We start from the raw sequence: 22,089 nt of genomic DNA on the forward strand, positions 1-22,089 counted from the left end.
TGCACATTAGCTGCACTATATATAGCAGCTTTGCCGAGGGGCCACAGCTCTTCAGCACTGTCACAACTGCTTGTCACCACCACCCAGTTGCCTAGCAGCAGTACTCCTGGAGCTGAGATGGGGTTTGGGCTAGCTCCAAGGGGTGGCAGCTGACTGCAGCGAGGCAGAAGGGTAATATAGATGCTGCTTGTGTCTCTGTTGCAGATCTCTTCCTGCACAGCCTGCAAGGTTCCTCTCCACAGCACCCAAGCAGCCAGACGTGCAGTAGCCAGGAGCTCTGCTGACTTCCAAGTGTACTGCAAACAAGCAACACTGCATCCATAGACTGCCCGGCTTCCCCTCGCCTTTCCTCCTGGACTCTGAGCACAACCAGACACTGGAGGTGGAGAAAAAGCACAGAAAACACAGGACTGCCACCAGCTTCGGTAGCAGAGCAGCCGCCTTGCGAGAGGAGGTGCTCGGTTTGGGAGCAGCGGATGCAGAGCAGGATGCACTGAGGACGTGGCACTGCTGGGATGGGGGTTTAGACTGAAGGGGCTGGTGCACAGGACCTGAAGGCGAGGGTGAGGATGGCCACAGGAGCGTGCTGGCCCCTGGTGACTTCTTGTTCTTGAGACACACGGAGGGGACAGCCACCTTAGCCCTTAATTTTAAACCTACTTTAATCAGTGGTTATGACGCTGCACAAGACAGGAAGGGTTTTGGGGAAGGGTGAAAAGCAAGGCAGGTTAGAACAGGCCCAGCAAGAACCGCTGCTCTCTGTATTTCCCTTCCCTTCATTAGTTTCATGGTTTGGAGGGCACTGACAGACCTCTGCGTTCATGGAATGGGTTGTGTTGGAAGGGACCTTAAAGCTCATCTAGTTCCAACCCTCCTGCCACAACAGCAGGGACACCTTCCACTAGAGCAGGTTGCTCCAAGCCCCTGTGTCCAACCTGGCCTCGAACACTGCCAGGGATGGGGCAGCCACAGCTTCTCTGGGCGCCCTGTGCCAGCGCCTCAGCACCCTCATTGTAAAAGAAATTCTTCCTTTTATCTAGTCTAAATCTCTCCCCTTTAATTTTACACCATTCCCCATGTCCAAAGCCCCTCTCCAGGTCTCCTGGAGCCCCTTTAGGCACTGGAGCTGCTCTAAGGTGTCCCCTTCAGGAGCCTTCTCTTCTCCAGCTGCCCCAGCCCAGCTCTCCCAGCCTGGCTCCAGAGCAGAGCTGCTCCAGCCTTGGCAATGGTCAAGGCCAGGTTGGACAGGGCTTGGAGCAACCTCGGGCATGTCAACAACCCCACTGAGCCTGGGGTCACCCACAGACCTGCTCCATGCCCCTGTGTCACTGCTGAAGATGCTGAACAGCGCTGGTCCCACTACAGACCTGTGAGGTACCCCCAGTTGTCACCAGTCTCCATCTGGACATGGAGCTGTTGTCCACTCCCAGCTGACCACTGTTCCTGGATGGATTTATGGTTACAGCGTGTGGTTCTCTATTCATCCCTGCTAAAGCAATTGGGAGTGGGGTTTAATGAGAGTATTGTGGCCACACACCACAACCCTGGATCCAGTCTCAAATCCCGGCTCACGTTGAGTGTTAGGTGAGGGATTCTCCGAAGGATGCTCTTCGCTAAAGCCTAATTTCCACCCTTAAAAAATGAGGTTAACTGCTTAAAATGAGGGATTTAGTGATAAAAGCTGAGTTTAGTCATACTGGAATGTACCCCTCAGCCCCAGCCCCTCTTCCAGAGCCAGGCCATACAGCTGCTGGAGCAGTTCCAGAGGTAACTTGGGATGGATCGAGCAGCACCCTTGTAAAGGGGATCCTGTGCTTAGTGCTCTTCAGCACCTGGCTCGAGGTAGGTTGATGAACTATCTCTGTAAAACACAGTGTGTGTGTTCTGAACATCAAAGGACCCGAGATAGCCCCGATGGAAGCGTGTTCTCTGATGAAACTGTGTTTTGCTCCTCAGTGAGACACAGGACTGAGCAATGCAGAAGAGGAACCTGGGTGCTACTACCTTGGTTAGCTCTGTAGTTGAGATTGACACACTTGCTGAGGAACACATTGAGGTACAACATCCCCCTTCTCCCCATTAACAACACCCCGAACTTACCTCCCCCTTCATGTTGTATTTAAACCTTTGATCAACCTCCCCCCCCCCACCTCCATCATTGTCCCAATTCCTTCAAAAAGGTCTGAAGCACAATTTTACCTTTGAAACGAGGGGAAAAGTAACCCTGGAAACGTTGTGTATTTCCTCAGATCTCAAACAATCTATTTTTGGTAAGTTATTTCCTCCCACTGTGTATCAAGCCCTTGGGAAGAGTGGCATTCCCCAGCTCCCAGTCCCAAAGCCTTACAGAAACGCTCCTTTAGGTGTGCTGGCTGAAGAGCTACTTGGCTAGAAAGCTGCTGGCTGCTCTATGGGAACGGGGTGGGGGTATCTTGTATTAAAGCAGTAGCCATCTGCACTGCAGCAGATTGACTCTGTTAGTGGATGAACCCTCCAAGTTCACTTCAGTCTGCAAAGCCTAGAGTGCAAAGAGACACTTGGAAAAGGACTACAACAAGTTTTCCTACCACTGGAATCGTTTCCAACTGCTGCGTCCTCCCCCAGCTGCATGTTTGGTTTCACTCCTCTTAATTCCAGTCCCTGCTGGGTTGCAACCTTCCCCTCCTTGCAAGGGAAAGGCTCGAGTCCTGAACACAACCATACACTGGTCCCACCAGCCTGGACCCTTCCAACGTGCAGAGAGGCCGCGGTGGTGGTGGGGAGCAGCGCGCGGTGTGCTGGGTGAGAGCAGGATGGATGGAGGGTGTTCCAGCTGCACTGTCCTCAGTTTGAAACAAACTGTACTGACATTTGTTAAATAAAACTATGGTTTCTAAGAGCCAGCATACCCTGAAACTCCATCACCAGAGACCATGCCTGGTGCTTCCCCCATAGCCCAGCTCCTCTGGTTACTGGGACACAAAGCAGGGCCTGGAGCGGCTTCCCGGAGATTCCCAGCTAGAATTTGACCTCTTCCTCTCCCCTCCAGAGATGGCAGCTCCTCAGTGGCTGCTGAGCTGGGAGTTCAGACCAACAGGTCACGTTTCCCTAAATCCTGGCTTTCTCTTTTGGGGGACAAAAAGAAAACGGGACCCAAGATCCCAAGGTTTCACAGTGGGTTTAACTAGGAAGGATGGATGTGCTCTCCCACCTGCAGCCATGCCTGCAAATCCCTTCTATCCCAACCCAGATCTGATCCCTGCTCTTTTTACGAGGGGGAATTTCACCTGTAGGTGTTTCCCAGTGAGAGCAGGGTGGAGGGATGACTAGAAGGCTAACTTGTCCTTCCTCCTCCTTGCAAGCTCTCGGTCCCGCCTGGCCTGAAACACACTGACATGTTTGACAGAGGACAACACACAGTTCACTTCTTAAAACCTTTTTTCTCCTTTTTGAGAGAGAGACACAAACCTCCAGAGTAAAACTTAGTGGAAAAACAGCTTGAATTAAAGCCACTTGACAACCAACTTGGCTTCCAACAAGTCAACAAGTAAACGGCCTCTTTCCAGAGCGAGTTGCTGAGTTCTGCCTGGGTTTCCACACCTGGTTCCTCCCATGTTCACCAACTATTTTCTCACTATCTAATGATAGGAACGAGGAGGCCAATAATAACACATCTTGAAAGTCACTGAGCTCAGCTTTCAGTTCAGATGATTTCAGTTCTTTCTCCTTCTCCTGCCTCCAGCACTTTTACCCTCCCACATTCAGACTGTCCATAGCATCACGCGCAGCCATCCAAGCTGTGGGTCCTCAGTAGTCCAGGGAGATGAGCTTCCACATCCATCTATGAAACAACAGACCCACCTTCAGGGCCCAGTCTCTCTTCTGAACTTACTGCCAAAGAGTAAATCCTTTACCTGGGTCTAGTGGGATTTAACATGCCCAAGTGCCTGGGCCATCACGTCCCAGCCATGCAACCAGGAATGTTCAAGGTGAACCAAAAGTGGGGAAGAAGCTCTCATCAGTCCACATACTGGGTCCTTCCTAAATAAGGAATGTCCACAGACTGTATTATCCTTCCTGCAGTGCGCTCCTCAAAAATGACAATCTGCAGAAGAAAGGGACATATGAGAGTTCCTCACACAAAGGCTGAGCTAGTGTCAGTATTTGGAGGAGGAAAAGGCACACGGTCACAGCAGGGAAAGGCAGCAGCGTTTAGAGAGCTCTGAACAGCGACTGGGCTGCTGCTTCAGCACCACACGATGCTGCAAATGAACCAGCATCGAAGCAGGTTTGTCTTGATTTGGAACGTGATGGCTTTGAAGGTGAGCTGCCATCCTCATCATGTCCTACTGGCTGTCAGAGCCAGAACCCACTGGAGAGCAGCACCCTCCCTCACCTCACAGACCTTAGGAGAGACCAGTCTCCTTCCTCTGTGTTGCCCTGGTTTTCAGCTGGACACGGGTCATCAATACACTGTCTATGTCCAGCTCTTTGGGACCTGACCCAGAGCAGGATCTTGCACCAAACAAGCAAAGGGAAACCTCTCACCTCATTGCTCCCTTTCCGTAACCAGGGGCCAGGCAGGTAGAGTGTTTCCTGAGGTCCAATCTTCCAGTAGCGGCCCAGGTTCTGCCCGTTGACAAACACAACTCCTTTTTCCCAGCCCTAGAACCAAGACAGCACAGGGTTACTGTGGCAGCTCTATTGCCTGGCTGGCATTCCCGCAGGGAATTCAGTCTGCTCCACACTTGCATTCTTCCTGCAGGGTTTCCGCTTGCTCTCCCTGAAGGCAGGAACATTTAAGCCCTGTTGAACAGGAGTTCTCCTTGATGTGCTGATGAAAAGGATAAAGCTTCTCAAGATTCGTGCTTGTAGGGGAAAACCTCATCCTTTTGACAGGCACATTTTGATTTCTTCCCAAGCACAGAACATCTCCCCTCACCTATTCCCAAGTGACAGAAATCCTGCACTGACAGCAAAGCATAAATGGAAAAGGGAGCACTACAGTAATGACTGGCATCAACCTGGGCTTGAAGGGAATGAAATCAGAGAAGGAAGTTGAATAATACTTCATATCTCCAGTTCTCTGCAAGAGCAGTAACAAGCCACAGAAGGAAGATGTGAACGTTAGCTCTCAGGCCATGCCTGCAAAGTGGTGCCTCTTTCCATGCCCCATTGAGGAGGCAGGGATAAAACCAGTGCCTCCTTTCTTTGCTGTGCTCTGCAACTAGAAAATAGCCTTTGTATGGCAAGAAGAGAAGACTTATCAGTTGAGGAGCAGCTCTGCAGGGTCAGCACTGCACGTGTTCTCCTATCAGGCCCACTACAGACTGATGTCCAGACTAACCAGCTCCCAAGCCTCTTGAAACAGGAAAGACAAGGGACTTACCTGTAGCTTCAGGAAAGTGTCCTGTGGCTGATGCTCTATCCACAACCTTCCACGGAAGAAAGCTGGACCAACAAAGTAATCTGGGACCGCGCTCCAGCCAGCGACGTGCTGCAAGCTGGAAGAGAAGGAGCAAACACAGCAGGGAGTTGTCACAAGAAGGTTGCTATTTCTTTGCATGCCTGCAATGTCAAGCCGTTGCATGCTGCAAAGGGATGAAGTGTGCATCTCCTGCAGACAGTCAAGGCAAGCACTCAGCTGATCTCTGCCCTCCACTTAAGTGTGCTGGAGTCTTTGTTATCCTGTGCTTGTCGCATCACCCACAGGCCAATTCCTGGTACAAAGAGAAAGGATCTAGGGGGCTATCACCATCTCTAACACTGCTGACGTGCCCATCCTCCTTCAGGCACCATGGTGCAAGGTGAACTGCACGTGGCTGGCATGTGCTGAAGGAAAACGTGATAGGATTCAAACCACACATTCCAGGTGAGGAACACGGACACATCCGTGTGAGTCTGCAGTAACTGGGGGCAATCTGGCACCATTTCTTACCCGTGGCAACAGTTTGAGAGCAGGGGACAAACAGAAGAGGAAAAGAGGAGTGTGGGAGTCCCACATGTTCCTTCTGACCCTTATGAAGTGCAGCTCTTGGGAATCGGGGAAGTTGCTGATCCAGTGCAGTTGCGTAACTGGGGAGCAGTCAAGCTAAAAGCCTTTCCCATCCTCCCACCCAGTGAAGTGGCTCTGAGCTGACTGTGTTTTGCTGCTCCTGGGCAATTGCCAATAACCCTGTGGAGTGTTGATTAACCTCACTTTAGCCTGGGTTATGGCAGTTCACTTGCAGTCCAAGGGGATGGGAGTTACGCCCTCAATACCCTTCCAATAGTCCCCCAGCACCTCTTGGAAATGTCCAGATCCCTTTGAAAAGCCATTTCATGGCCTCTCTCCTTCCTACAACACAACACAGGAGCTGTGAGATCTCAGGGGGTGCACACGTGTTACTCTGTGGTGTGAACAAGCTGCAGACAGCCTCTCTGGATGGTGGCCAGAGTCCATAGGGCATCTGTTGCCTGAAACACTTGCTAAGGCTTTCTCTGTCTATAACAGAGGCTCCTTAACTTTCCCCTCCTTGTTCATGTACTATTAGTAGCTTCCTGGAGTTAATCCATCTCTTGTGAGTTTAAATTACTAAGTCACGTTGCTGATGTGATTCTCCAACAGAGACTCACAGAACCAAGCAGGCTGGAAAAGACCTTTCAGATGATCAAGTCCAGCCCTGGGTATGTTGGGACCCATCCCTTTGGGTAAGCCATGCTTTTACCAGCCTGATCCAACCCTGCTATGAAGGAAGCCTTGAAATCCTCCACAGTGAGAATACATTTCACCCCAAAATCATGGGATAGATCAAGTGCCACCTACTTTACCTTGTGCTGCCTCATACAGGGAACTGCTACGGAGGAGATTTAGCCCTGTTGGTAAACAGCTGGTCTCAAATGAGGAAGAAAAGAGCTTTTGATCCCACAAACCTTTTCATGAAGGCAGGTTTCATCTCCAAGCTGTAAATCTTGAAGTTCCTCAAGGGGGTATTATTCAAGAAGACATCACCAATTAAGCCTGCAAGAGCAATGGGGGTGATGAAGAGCTAAAGCAGAGAAATTGTCCTATTTCAAGGTGAGGAACAGCAGAGGATGGAAAGCAGCCACATTCTTGTTAGATAAAGTCATCCTCCATGTAGCAGGCAAAGCTGGGTCCTAATCTTACTTACAGGCCTGCAGTTGAGACTATATAAGCAGCACAGAGGCTTTGTGCACCTCTTCTGCAGGCAAAATGAAGTGTGTACAGCCACGTGCCCAAGTCCATTAGTCTATTTTGTGTAGTTTTTGCACATAACTCCCCACTAAAACAGAATCCTGGGGGTTTGACCTCTTTCAGCTCCACAACTGTGTGTCAGACTTGAACATGTCAGTACATTCTGCTCAGCAGGGTGCAATTTGTTCCTCCTGGTATTGGGTGAGCTTTTAACTGTTGTGATCCTCCAGTATCAAACCCAGTTCTACAGTGTTTAAACTCAGAGAACTATCTAGGACAGTGGGAGAACAAAGAACTTAACTTACCTTTTCTCTGCTCGTTCAGTGCCAGGCCATAATTGACACGACCACGGTTCTCTACCAAGAGTCTTAACTGCCTGAATCCCTGTAAGACAGACAAGGAAAAGCATCAGCTGGACCAGTGCTCAGCATGTGCTCTATCAGCCCTAATGCCTGGCTAACAGAGGTCAGTAGATGTGTTTAAGAGAGGGGAGGTGGCACCAATACCTTTGGCAGGTGCAATTTGTCTGTTGAAAGCTCTGGACCATGGGGCAGGATAGTATCTTCTACCTACTACAAGTAGTGATGCCCCTGAGGAACATTCAGCCTTTTCATAAGCTGTTGAAACGTGAAGTACCACTTTGGTCTCACCCACAGAGCCAGAAATGGAGTTTGACATAGTACAGCTCATGTCATACAGCTCTCCCTCAAGTCATAAGAACAACCCCTCTATCCAACCCACTCACCTACTCGTAGGAGCCACGCACAGCTCTGTTGACATGCTTCAATCAATGTACTAGTCTTACTGCCAGCTTCTGCCAGGGTAAGACTACTCTCAGAGCTAAGAAGAGACATTCCCCCTCATTTTATTTAAGTCCTAAAACGTGCAAAAGCCCCCAAACCCCCTTAAAAGCTGCTTTGTGCTAAGGAAGGTGAAGCCTACACAATACTTAATGTCTACAGTTGCAGTTGTAGAAGGCTGTAAATTTTGTGCAGCAAGGACAACAGGACTTGAGTCTTCTCCATGGAGAAGACTTCTTCTTGTGCACTTCTCAGGCACAAATAGTCACTTGGCACTGAAATCACCCTGTACTTCACTAGTGAAATAGTGTCTCGTTGGGGTATAACGACCATTCCCTGTGTCAGGTTACTGTTAAATGGATTAGGGGGGAGATGCCTTCTTTAGCAGTCTTGGTCACATTATCCACATCCTATTGCTGCGAGCCATCTCCAGTCAGTTACCTGTCCTTCAGGAATGGAGAGCTCCACTATGTTGTAGTCCAGCTCACCAACATACATGGTGTTAACAAACACCTGCAGAGCAGAGCACAAGAGAGGAGAGTCACTTCTCATCAGTTACACTGTTATAGTTGCATGAAGCTGTATTTGGGGAGGAAATTGCCTCTACTTGCAACTAGACCTCAGTGTCACTGATTTACTCGAAGTAGGGGAGGAAAATCACAGCATCTCTCAGAACATTCAATATTCAGCTGTTTAAAGACATCAGTTTCAGCAGACTGGAACCTCAACCTCATTCACAAACGATTAAAGGTTGGGGCTTAGCTGAGAACATTCCATTTCCCTTCATGGTTGACCCATTTCCTGCCCACCTGCCAAGTCCAAAGCACTCACATCTTGACTTAGGTTGGTCCCTCTGCTCCTTACCTGTGCTCGGTCACGGACGTGGTTCCTTGAATGGAGATGGCCACCACCAAATATGACAGTCTCATAGAGCACGTACCCATACGACTGCCCACTGCTATCATTCAGATGCAGATTCTCCATGTTAATGGGAAACTCTGACTTTATGGGCTGCAAAGGAGAGACAGATTGAAGGGCAGAGCTGGCCTCTCAGCATTACCAGGGTACCCAGAGGCAATTCAGTGCAGATAGGTGTTCCACTCTGCCACAGGCTACATTTACCCTGTAAACCTCCCGTTCAACCTGAACTACCTGTGGCTCTCTGAAAGCCACAGCCATGAAGGTGCCAGAAAAGGGAGCCAAGGACTTGCCAAACTGAGATTCCAAGAGAAGCAGCGGTAAAAAAGGTGACATAAAAGATTTGCCTCCTTTGCATATCATAGAATCATGCCCCAACTTTATCCTCATGGGATAACAAGCGCTAATTGCCCTTCCCACCCAAGGAGTGATGCCTTTTGGCATTAAGATTGGTAGTACTACCTGTAGAAGAGATGGTATCACATCCCAGAGAGAGATGTACTGATGCAACAGGATTGCACCATAGGATGCCTTGCTTTCAATCACAGGAGGGAGAGGAAGAGGCTGGCCTGAGATGCAAAAAGAAAGAGAAAGATGAAACAACTCTCTGAGGTGCAAAAAGCCAGCACAGATTTAAAGGCTCCTCTGGTTCTCCCTCCCATCTTTAGGCCAAGAACCAACCAGAGCCACAGGGCTCCAGCTAAACGAGCTGGAGCCCGTCTCTGATTGAACACTGGAGGCAGGACAGTGACTTGGGTCTGGATTTCTCCTTACCAATGATCATGCTGAAGAGCTGTCGGAGCTTGAAGAATTTGGATGTATAATCTCCAGCCTCTGTCAGCACAGCATCATAATCTGAAAGAGCAGCACAGCAGCTCTGAGACAGCACTATTGACATGAGGCAAAGTTGTCAGCTGTGACTCCTATTCCCCATTCAGAATGAGGGCATTCTCCACACCCTGGAATAGGTATGGAAAGAGGAGACACTACTGTAACCCCCCTTTGACACGGGTATTTGCTTCTGAGCTACGTTCCGACTCATCTCTCCATGAAGAAGTGGTGGTAGGGATCACTTCTCAATGCTTCTGTCAAGTGTAACCAGCCCACGAGGGAGTGTGAGCTGCACTCCATAGGTGCATGGGCAAGGCAGTGCAAGAAAACTCACCGTAACTGGTGACATCTGACTTGTATTCGTCAGCCTCCAAAGCACCGTTCATGAAGCCAAAGTTGGTGCCTCCGTGGAACATGTAGAGATTGATGGATGCTCCCAGTTTGAGGATGCTGGCTACAGTGTTCACCATTTCTGTAAAGGAAGGGCAGTGCCAGGAAGGCCACAGAGCAAGAAGCTAGGCTGAAGCTCCTCCAGACAAACATTCTGGTCCTTGCCAGTCGCTATCATTACAGGGGTTTGGATTGGGATATGGATTTTGCCTTCGGGAAGAGCAGCATGTCTATTGACACACTGATACGTTCAAATACCCCTCTCCTATATGTGAAAAAGGATAAAGCTCACGTCCTTGAGCAGGAATTCTGCTTCTAAGCAGAGGAGTTTGGAGCACTACTCAGTCAGCCTGCTCTACTCAACCACTAATGAGCCCATTACAAAGACAACTGCAGGAGGATGAGACCGTCATTGCAATAGTCTTACACAGCTCTGCTTTCAGAGCTTCTACAGCATCTGGGTTAGATGCCCAGGAGGTTCTGGAGGGTTTGTTTGGGTTGGGTGTTTTCAGTACTACTTTTCCTTCCTAATGAGCTTTTAAACTAGAGAAGAAGGATCCATTTCAGAAGGTGTGAGACTGAGGATTTAAATCAGGGCCTTGTCCAAAGCCCCTCTCCAGGTTTCCTGGAGCCCCTTTAGGCACTGGAGCTGCTCTAAGGTCTCCCCTTCAGGAGCCTTCTCTTCTCCAGGCTGAACCAGCCCAGCTCTCTCAGCCTGGCTCCAGAGCAGCTCCAGCCCTACGAAATACCTTCCTACCTCGGGGTGTTTGACTCTCTGCACACCCCAGAGCCCCTCCTTAAGAAACAGAAAGGAAAACAATCATCACAAGAGCTGCCATTTACTGACACTACTGAAGAAAAGCCACAGCAACAGGACCCACTCACTGAGGGGCTCCTCATTTCCAAAGCCTCCCACTAAGCAAAGGTTACAGCAGGGCTGAAAACTGTGGTGGGACCTACAGGAGCAGGATATGGTGCTCACCGTCTGCATCGAAGACATAGTGAGGGCCCCCCCAGTTATCAAACCATCCAGTCCAATACTCCATCACCATCTTGGGCTGATCTCTCTGTAGCAAAACAAAACCAAAGGGTTAAAACGGAGACTTGGCTCTTCTGTTCAAACACAGTTTGACAACGTGGTTTGCAAGTGTCTTCTTCTCAAGTTGGTATAATAAAAGCACCCAAGAGCTGTGAACAAGATGCTGGGGGCCTGCAGCACCCAGAACACACCAGCGAAGCAGAGAAGTCCTCTGCTAAGGCACAAAGCCCACAGCAGTCAACCAGGTGCCACCAAACACTTCTGGATGCTGGGGTTTGGCAGAGCCAGAGCACAAAGACAAACCAATTGTCACTGCTTTGCTCCTGGAAATAGGCATTTAGGGATGTCAGCTTCTCAGTGCCAGCCCCGAGCGTGCAGGTGCACGGCACTGAGTGCTTGCCAAGGCACAACAGCAGCCCCGAGCAGCTTAATGCCTTGTTAATGCTGCACATGGTGCTGGCAGCAAGGAATTCGCCTTTGCAGGAATTAGGTCTTCATTAGAAAGCTCTGCAACTGCAGCCACAGAGCAATTGCTTCCCATTTGTCACAGCCTGCTTTAGCTCTTGGGAATTCCACCCGGTCCCATCCCACTGGCCAGGAGCTCAGCCTGGCTGGCACTCCCTCCTCACAGCACCCATTCCTAGCCAAGGGAATTCTGCCCTTTATTTCACAGGGGTTTTATCTGATGCCACATGGAACGGCCACATTAAGTGGCATTAAAGCCCCTCATGTTTCATTAGGAGAAAACAACTGCAGCTGCCTGTAGGAATCTAATTGTTCCAGGTTCAGAGCAGCTCTTGGGAATGTTTCATCAATCCACCCCTAATAAACTCATCCAAAGGAGGAGTTTTACCACCCTCTGGAATAAAAGACCTTAACGAGGAAAAGGTAACGTAACAGAGACAAGAGCTCCTTCCAAACTGAGCTAAACAAAGGTCTCCTGCACCTTACCTGCACTGAGTCCAGATGTTTCAGCAGCCCAGGTTCCAGCTTCTGGAAGTTAACAGTGGCCAGTGCTATTGGGGAGAAGAAAAAGGCTTTATTCATTTAACCACGTGCAAAACGCCTGAGGGGCCATTGGGAATCCAGCACGAGCTCAGGGGGACGTGGAGCATCTTCTGAACCACCCTTACAACCTCCTCACTCCGCAGTTTCCCATCAAAGCCTTCACTTGGTGTGCAGAATCCAACTGGACAGCAGCACACAGTGGAATACTTGCAGGCCATCTCTGTGGCTCTCATGTTCAGAGACACCAGAAAGAGAGCATCAGAGTAGCTCACGAGCTTTAGTTAAGAGGCTGTAAAGCACTTGGATGAAACCTCAGATAAAAAGCACCACATCAAGGCAAACTTATTAGTTTGGATGCCACGCTCAGCTTCCAGGCGCTGGGAATCAATGCCCACTATCTTAGAGCTTGTCATGTCTGTGGGGTGGGCAAGAGAAACCACGGTACCAGTGAAGCACATAGAAATGGGAAGCTTAATCTGTGCTTCTGCCCTGTGCAGAACCAGCAGCTATTGGTGTGTGCTGCATGTGCAGCCAAAGTCACTCCATAAGCTTCCAGCACTGGAGCAGGAAAACCTCTCTCTGCGAGCTGCTGCATAGCTGGATTTAGCATTACTTGGCAATCCTGAAGGTGAACGTGCCCAATTCTGCTCCTCATGCAGATTAACAGCACACCACTGAGAAGGGTGCAGAGAACCAGCCCCCAAAGCCTTCTCCATCCTTCCCACAGGACGTACTTCCCACATACACCCAGCTTTCCACAAACAGGCTGCTCCTGGCATTAAGAGGAACCTACAAATGCTTCTCAGAAAGAGCTCAGTACACCACTGGGGATCAGAATCAACAAAAACACATTCGTTTTCAGCTCCAGTACAGAGTCTTCTCTATTTTCTTCCCCATTTCTACAGTGGGTTTTGTTCTCTCCCCTGTAGTGCTTCCATAATCTCCTTGCTGCTCTACTGCTCCGAGCCCCAGTTATTCCACACATCTGATTACTTGACATGTTGACTCTAATGAGCAGATTGTTATGACTTCTAAGAGGCAAATTGGTATCAAAGAGCTCTCAGCATGCAACACGCTGGAAAAGGCAACTCCAAACACGAGCTCCAAGGCAATAAACATTCCCACAGGAGATAGGGAGGGCTAAAGAGGGATTTCCACACCAGCCCCACACTGCAGCTCTCTGCCAGGGAGAGAGTGACTCTGTGTGGTTATGGCTGAACACTGCTGCACACCACCAGAGCACATGTGAGAAGACACGGTACTGGTGTAGGGCCATGGGCTGAATTTGTCCCTCTCTTACTGTCATAGAATCATGGAATGGGTTGGGTTGAAAAGGACCTTAAAGCTCATCCACTTCCAACCCCCTGCCACGGGCAGGGACACCTCACACTAGAGCAGGTTGCTCCAAGCCCCTGTGTCCAACCTGGGCATATAAACCCCGTCATATAAAAACAAGAGGAGGAAAAATAGAAGGGAAATGTCTTTGCATGAGCTTAGCAAATGACACCCTCCTTCACCTACCTACCAGAGGCTGCAACAGCCCAGAGCAAGCTGGCTGCACAGAGAGGGCTGCCCCAAACCACTAACCTTGCAGAATGTTGTATCTGTGAAGCAAGGTTTGGATGGACTTTTTCATTCTCTTTCTTATTGCAAAGTGGGTATCTTATTCTTAAGTTATTACTGTTAATAGTGGCTGAGGTATTTGTTTAATATCTATTGAAATGAAGCAATAACAAAGTAGTATTTCCAGCCTTTTAATCTGGCCAACACAGTGAATGGGTGCAGCTTAGTGAAGGGATCGTACTGCTCTTACCCAAAGGCTGTGCTTCATCAGCTGCCCTTGCAAAGAACAGCCTTACCCTGCTCTCCTCCAAGCACATACCTGCTACAAGCACATACCTCCTCCAAGCACATACCTCCTCCAAGCACATACCTCCTGCCACTAAGCCATAGGACAGCCCGTTCTTGTTGTCTGAGGTCATTAACATTTCCACAATCCCTCTGTTTAGCAGGGCCTAAATGAGAAAGAGGAGAAGCAATTGTGTTAAGAGCCTGAGCTGAGTGTTGCTCAGGGTATTAAAGCATTGTCACCACCTCTGGGGAGAGCTTGAACCTGGGAGTGGCTTGGTAAGAACCGTTCTTCCTGTGACATTTCCCATTGCTCCTGAAGCTTCCCTGCCTGCTTTTCCCAGCTTAAAGACAACTGACAAACTTCCTTGTGTCTTAGAAAGCTGGATTGGAAAGTTGATGCATCAAACTCCTTCTTCTGAGCTCTGTTTTGCATCAAAAGAAGGCTTCAGGTGGAAGAAGACAAAGCAGAGCAGCTCACCCTTCCTGAGTGGTAATGGAAGCTGATGTGCCAGTGAATGCATGACGGGCAGCCCAGGTACCTGTGTTCTTGAACAGGCAAGTCAATGAATTTACAGGTTCTCCTCTGCATGAAACAGGACTCTGAGGTTTTAGAATGCACGTGCACACACAAGGCTCTTCCCATCAGGACTGTTCTCTTCTGCTTGCTCCTGTTTGAAGGAGAGACTGGGAAAGCCCAAATTCACCCCTCTTTTCACTGTACCTGCAGGGAAGTCACTCCCTCAGCCTCAAGGAGCTTTAAAAACAAGCCTTTAGCCCCCTCCTTCTGAATTCCTAACTCTGAAGTGGTGATAAAGGCATTTATAGGAGATAAAGTAACAGCAACTGGCTCATGCCTGCTGTGTGTTCAGAGAAACCTCTGCAGATGGTACCAGCCTGCACAAAGAGCACAGTGGAGCATTCCACACAGCCCACAGTAGAGAAGAAATACAACACAGAGGTTAAAAGTCAAGCCCAATTCAGAGTCAGGACAACCAGGTTAGTTCATCAACCTGGAATTACTTATTGATGCTTGACTGGATGCAGGTATCTGACAAAATCCAGCTACTGAGGGACTGGCGTTTCGAACCCAGATTAGATTGAGCACTGCATTAATGTGAAGTTTCTTGCTCTCCTTCTGAACACAAGTGTAAACTGGAGAACCAGCAGAGAGCTGCCACACATTGAAATGGCTTAGGGGATTTCAGGGCACAGCAGAGAAACCAGGAATAGCAACAGACCCAGGTGTGTGCTCAGCTAATCCCAGCTCCTGCTCTGTGTGGGGAGGGAGCTGCCAATACACCCTTGCATGGCTCTGCACCCACATGAGTGAGGCAAGCACAGGGATTTCAGGTGTTCCATGAGCTGGGGAAGGGGGGAGGTTTAATGGGCATATTCCTTCCGGGAGGATTGCAACATACCCTCTAGCTGCTGATGTGAATTCACACTTAAAGCCCAAACCAGAACAAAGCACAGGAGCTCCGCCTCACATTAGATCCCACTCCAACCAAAAAGGATGCCCTGCAAATCCTGCTTTCCCACAGTTCCATCTTTACCCACTGCAATGGGCTTCCTCGGATGCATGTGGCACACAGCACCAGAATCTGATGAAACAGCACTGCAGAAACACACCCACAGGAGGCCTGGCAGGGAAATCTGTGCTGACAAGCCTGTGGAGCATCACAAGCTCCTGCATGACAAGAGATATGGAAAAGCACCGAGTCAACACTGCTCAGACACAACAGAGTCCCTGTGCCCCATCCATGCAGGGCTCTGAAAGCCAGTTGCTTATATACTTGCCACTGGCGTGACACAGGGAGGCAAGTTGATCTATTATCAGCTCAGATTGGCCATTAACTCCTTCACGTGTTGGCATGTGCTTCCTATTGGAGATGGAGATAGTGCAGGCACTGCTCTAAGCAGATTAGGGCTCCTGCCACACCACTGATGCAGTGCAAAAGCCTCTCTCTGCCTTAAGCAACAGGGCAACGTGAGCCAGAGGGAACCTCAAGGTGAAGCTGGGGCACCCAAAGGGTTTCAAGGAGGATCTGATAGTGCTGTAGCAGAAGAGGAGGGGACATCCAGGTTATAGCACACGCACACTTGTGTAACAGCACTTTTAAGGGTCCAGTGAGAAGAAATGAACCACCAGGCTTGGTGAGAGATGCTGGAGAGCTTGTTAAGTGTCTGCCTTGCAGCTCTACTGGGGGGAAATGAACAGGCCAGGCTTATGTTAGATGATCTTTAAGGTTCCTTCCAACCCGGTGTTAGATCCACCGGGATAACCTGGGCCTCCTTGGGCCCTGGCCAACTCTCCATCACTCAGTTCAGAGGCAGGAGCCAGGGCAGAGTTTAGTCTCTGTTTGACAAGGGTTAAGGGGGGCAGCTTGGCAAATGAACTGCCTGATGCTGAGCTCCAGGTTACACATGTTGAGGAGTGTGCCCAGTGGCTTGGTCACATCCAGGGAAGTCAGAGACAAAGAGAAACCTTTCTCTAATGTCGTCTAAGAGAAGCAAAACAGGACCAGAAGAAGGCAGCTTCTTCAAGGCCAGCTATCTATTCCAGATACTCCCCCACTTCCCTATCAGCCTCTTCTCTGGAAGACATAAGAACACAGGCTTATCACTACTGAGAGGCTCATATGGCACCTCTTCCACTCCAGGATGCAAGACGAAGGGAAAAGCAGCGGGATTATGCACTGATGCTTTCCAGGGTTTCTGAAGCCATGCTCTGAAGTTACTCAGAAGAAAGAAAACACCACAAGGAAGGTGCTCAGGAGAGAGAGATTCACCCCAGAAACAAGTAAATGTGCCAACGTTACCATTTTAACATAGGCCATGTAGTTTGGGTCTTTGGCATAGGAACCGTACTCGTTCTCCACTTGCACTGCAATGATGGGACCTCCGTTCTTGTACTGTTGGGAATGAAAGCGAGAAGTTGCTCACCAGGCTCTCTGAGCAGAGGGATGGAAATCTCAGTGGCACTGGCTTGCAGGGAAGAGGCAGGAGCCTCAGATGGACTCAGCTCCACTCTCCCGAAGTCTGAGTATAACCAAACCTGAGGATCTGGAGAGCTGACAGAGACAACCCCAGCACGCACTGGTTTGGTTTTGCTTCAGCCCTGCTGCCATTACACACAGCTCCCCTCTCCTCTGTGCACGCAGTCCCCACTTGTGGACAGAGAGGGTTAATGGGCTGGACTTGCCTGAAGAGGGACAACAATAGGCATCAGATGATCAAAATAAGCATCCACAGCTTCTGTGAAGCCCTTGTACGTTGTCCTCAGCTGCATCTCCGGGTCCTGCAGTAGCCAGCTATGAGAAAAGCAGCAAAGAGAAGCCATCAGAGCCTCCTGGCCACCCAGGGCTGGCAGAGGTAACACCACCCCCCAGCACAAAGCCACATGTGGGCAGGAATCCTTGATCTTCCCGTGCCACTGGCCAAGGCCACAGCGCAGGTATGGGCACCCGAGTCAGGGGAGGACACCACTCACCCCTTGCAGTGAGTCCAGCCTCCAACTGCCAACCTCTTCCCTTCTTTTTGGCCTGTATTTTGGGCCCGAGCTCATTTCATTACCTTTCCCCATAGGATCTCAAGGGCTAAACCTGCCACTTGCAGGGTTACTCTGGACCATCCCGCATCCCCAGGGCCACTCTGCAACCAAGTGCTCCCTCACAAACCCCAACCATCGCTCCACCAAAGCTTCCAGGAATTGTTCCCATGGTTTCTACTGCTCACTTCCAAGCCTTAGCTCACTGGTTGGGTGTTAACACAGAAAAGGGCAATTTATTTAAGAGGAGGACAGTGCAGTGCTGTAACACTTCGAGCTTTACCTGTGCAAGGAGAATAGCACTGCTGCTCTTTCCGAGAGCTTTCTGTCTGCCTGATAAAGATATACAAGGCAATATGTGCACTCATGTCACACACAGCTGGCTGCTGGCCACGAGCAATCCCCAGCTCCACCCCTGACCCCCCTGATGCCAAAGGCTGAGGTTTGTGCTCCTTGAAGGTGAGGAAAACAAGTGGTTCCACTGGGATCTAGTAACCAGGCAAGTCTCGATGCTGACGTCTCCAAGGCAGCTCTTAGCAGCAAGCTGTGGGCTTTAGGAGGGCATACAGCAGGGGGATGGCCAAGTTATGGGCCAGCCCATCCTTCCAAATCTCGGAAGGAGGCTCAACTGTGTGATGAGGGCCTTTGTTTGGCATTTCCCACCATCCCAAACGCTCACCTCAAGTGAATTACTCACACACTTACCTGGGCAGACCCCCGAGGTCCCATTCAGAGCAGATGTAAGGGCCAGGACGCAGAATCACCCACAGTCCATTCTTAGCTGCCAGTGAAAGGAAGGCCCTGGAGAGCCAGAGAGCTTCATTAGTGGCTGACTGCAGACTCCCTCCTCCTGCACTCCTCATCCACCAGTCACTGTGAAGTTCAGGGACCACGACTGCCTGGTGAGGCTTGGGCTGGTACTAAAGCTCGAGGTTCCCAGGACTCCAGAAGCAATGAGAGAGTCTCCATCGCCTGATCAAGGCTTCACTTCAGAGGCTGGAAGTGACATCCCCATCCAGACCCAACACCCCTCCTGCCCTCCACCCAAGAGGATGCGGAGCAGAGCTGTCTGTACCACGTACCTGAGATCCAGGTTCCGCCTGAAGTCAAACTTCCCTCTGTCTGCTTCATGGAGGTTCCAGGGCACGTACCTGAAACGCAGAGTATGGGCAGTGAAGGGGTGGAAAGGTGCATCTGTGAAGCCCACCAAACCCCCTCTGTGAGCGATGCACACATCCTGTGCACGCTGCAAGTGCCTGTTCACGTGTCGTTTGGGCCTTTCAAACAACTGGGATCAAGGACAAAGTCCAACCAACCACTATGGAAGAGGCTGAACGTGACAGAGCCCCAGGGAGGGAGGACACTTACGTCGTGAGGGTGTTCAAGCCACAGGCTTTCATTTTAAGCATTCGATCTTCCCAGTATTCCCTGGGGACTCGGAAGTAGTGCATGGAGCCTCCGAAGATGCGGAATGGCATGCCCTCCAGGAGGAACTGAGAGTGCTCTGTCTGCAAGCCAAGGGTCCTCCCCCATAACCGCAGCGGGACCAGCTCGCTCCAGTTAAACCTGGAAGAGAAAGACAGAGATAAGAGCACCCAGTCTCCAGCGAAGACCTCTGAGCCCCTGGGAGAGGCTGCTCACGTTCCCCTACCCGGCAGGGTGAGCTCTGACCTTCTTCTGGAGCAAAGCCATGCTCTTTGCCACGCAGGTTTGGCAGAAGGCTACAGAACACACGGGAGATCTGCCCAGATGGGTATTTACTCTTCGTTTCGGGCGCAGCTCCCATCCCAAGCCCCTGTGCCACGCTCTTACGACTGATCCTGTGGCACTGCTCCAGCCCGGAGCACGGACCTGACTCGCTCCCAATTCCAGCAAACACTTTCCTAAGCGATTCCATTTAGGATGTCCCTGTTTTGCGGGAGGATGACTGATTTCCACGTCCTTGTTCCAACAGCAGCTGCGGCTCAGTATCGATACCCTGTGGCCTCTGACACCTTCCAACTCCATGCATGGAACAACAGAGTCCCCTCACTGGGAAGAGAGAGCTTCTTCCTTAATGTAAAGAACCCCCCTGGATTATATTCATCCCAGGAAAGACAGAGGCAGCTGCCATCACCTGCCTCTCACTGCTTCTAATAGTATGTTACTTGCCAAAAGCACAGGAGCAAAGGAGATGCCAGGTTCCACAGCACTTACCACCTTGAGTACTCATGCTCCATTCGGGTCGGTTCCTGCATGTAAGAAACTATTCCCTATCTCCTTGCAGCTGGTTTTAGCTGAACCAAGAAAACACTTCATCAGCAAGCCCAGACCCAAGCAGTTAAACTGCCTCCATCACCCCACTTCCACAGCCCTGAATACACAGAGGAGTTGGACAATAGCAGCTTGTTCCTCGGAGACCTTCTCACAGCCAGATGTGAGGAATGAATTCCCACCTCGAGAAAGCAAGAGGGGAAGGGAAATGCCTCCACCTCCAGCTGCCTCCTCCACTGGGTGCAGAGCAGGTATTAGCAGAGGGTGAGGACTCTCACAACTCAGGGCTTACTAAGCAGCAGCTATTAGGTGCCCTCCAACACAAGACAAGGAGACTAAAGGAGCTAAGCCTAAGCCTTCCAGGCTACTGCAGGGCTGGCTGGCAAGCCCGGGGTACCTGTGCAGCACAGCATTCTCACAGGGCTCTGAAACAACCGGCAGCAGGCACGGGTAATACCTGGAAAAGGAAGTCTGGGTTAGAGATTGACAGCCTTCACCCAACAGGCGCTCACGTGCATTCCCCAGCAAACCACTGAGAGAGCGGGGAGCAAGGAGAGAGTAACGTATCCCGGGAAGGTGGAGCAGGAAGAACAGAGCTGGCACGAAGCCAGAGCAGCTCGAAGGTGGAGGAATAGGCACGGCATACACAGGGAGTAAGGCAGAGGATGACGAGGTGAGGCGAGGCTTGGGAACGGCAGTGTTGCTCCCAAGGAGTTACTACGAGTCTTACCAGCAGCGGAGGTGGTTCTCAATCCATCCACGGGCTGCATTTCCCACTTGGGCTCTGTGCTTCCTCTGGAGAGCAATTTATAGCTCCCAGATTTGTTTTCCTCACTTCTATAATGGCAGCTCCATGCTCCTGTCTTAGAGCCGGTCAGCTCCCCAAAGAGCAGCTCTACTCGGTGGCAAGCCCCAGGTGGAATACTCCGAGGGCTCTGGAGACTCCAGGTCTGGAATATCCCTCTGTTTCCAACCAGTTCCTGAGCCCTAACGTACCCTGCCCACAACAGTGCTGAGGAAACACAGCCAGATAAAAATAAACCAACCACTTAAGCTCCCTTGCTTAATCCTGGCCATAACTCAGCTGGCGAGGTCCCTACTTTACAACTCCCTGGCTCCAGTGGTGTCTCTCACTGGTAAGAAGCTCTTGCAGAGCTTCACCCCATTCCCTAGGGCTGGATTTCCCACTTGGGCTCTGTGCTTCCTCTGGAGAGCAATTTATAGCTCCCAGATTTGTTTTCCTCACTGCTACAATGGCAGCACAGGTCACAAGGATTCCTTTCTTTGTCTCTGCTAAAGGTTACTGCCCTATTCTGGCCCTCAGTAGCCTTTTCATGCGTGTGAAACAGAAGCCTAGCTGAAGGCCTCTGCGATGAGAAGAGGTTTAGCTTTGGTACTGCTCTGCCACATACCCACAGCAGCTGAAGGAGAAGGAAAATGAAGTCGAAACAAGGAGACCATTAGCTCGCTTTGCCCACACTAAAGGACAAGAGGCTTCAGAAGACAAGAGGCTTCACAGTTAACCCCTAAGCTCTACTCAGACCTGCCTCAGAGGGCTCTGCTGTTCAGTCCAAGCTTCATCTGGCCAGAGGAAAGGGAAAGCTTTGAGTTGCCTTCACTCAGGACTTGCTGCCTGGTGGCAACCATGGTCCCGTGTCGGTCAGGGAAGCCCCAGGCGCATGTTCAGCACGGTGGGGATAATGATCCCTGCATCTGCTGGCACAGTCTATTCCCAGGTGGAGCAAACCACCAGGTTCTGATGGATATGGTGGTTTACAGACACACTTTGGAGCAGGCAGACTTCCACCCTTTTATCAGGTGCATGTTTGCCATAGTCCTCTGTGAAGAACGGACGTGGCACAAACCCAAGGCCACCCCTAGAAGAACTTTGCTTCTAATTACACAGCGACTTATCAAAGCTTTTCTATAGCTCTGAGGCTCAGGCAGTGCCCTGCTATGAATGTCAGGACCTGTTATAAAACATCCAAGCTATAAAAGGGAGCCGAGGGGTAATAAATCCCAGTTTATTATGGTGTGGGTTGGAAGGAACCTTAGAGCTCATCTAGTTCCATGGGCAGGGACATCTCCCACTAGACCAGGTTGGGCAAAGAGTATCTACATCTGCTCTATTCAAAGACTATATCTGGTCTATGCAAAGAATAACCACATCTTCCTTTGCCTTAGTATGATCTCCAGCGCTGGGGACCGAAAAGCTTCTGCCCGCGGGCACGGAGAAGCGCAAGCCCCCCCCTCCAGCTACAACAGGCGATGTCCAAGG

General features: G+C 50.5%; 1 protein-coding gene across 1 annotated transcript; it reads right to left on the reverse strand.

Moving 5' to 3' along the window:
- Positions 1-3,727: 3,727 nt before the first annotated feature.
- GLB1L2 (galactosidase, beta 1-like 2) lies at positions 3,728-20,268 on the reverse strand (the record flags this gene model as incomplete). Its single annotated transcript, XM_010020464.1, has 19 exons — positions 3,728-4,084; positions 4,528-4,644; positions 5,369-5,483; positions 6,892-6,979; positions 7,480-7,558; positions 8,416-8,487; positions 8,839-8,985; positions 9,355-9,461; positions 9,667-9,747; positions 10,058-10,195; positions 11,096-11,180; positions 12,104-12,168; positions 14,094-14,175; positions 16,831-16,923; positions 17,214-17,322; positions 18,264-18,359; positions 18,641-18,709; positions 18,927-19,124; positions 20,209-20,268. Coding segments are annotated over 19 exons (1,888 nt in total), but the record flags the coding sequence as incomplete, so codon positions are not given.
- Between the last annotated feature and the right edge of the window lie 1,821 nt (positions 20,269-22,089).

The sequence above is a fragment of the Nestor notabilis genome, unplaced genomic scaffold (assembly GCF_000696875.1).
Source record: "Nestor notabilis isolate BGI_N333 unplaced genomic scaffold, ASM69687v1 scaffold13018, whole genome shotgun sequence".
NCBI classification, from domain to species: domain Eukaryota; kingdom Metazoa; phylum Chordata; class Aves; order Psittaciformes; family Psittacidae; genus Nestor; species Nestor notabilis.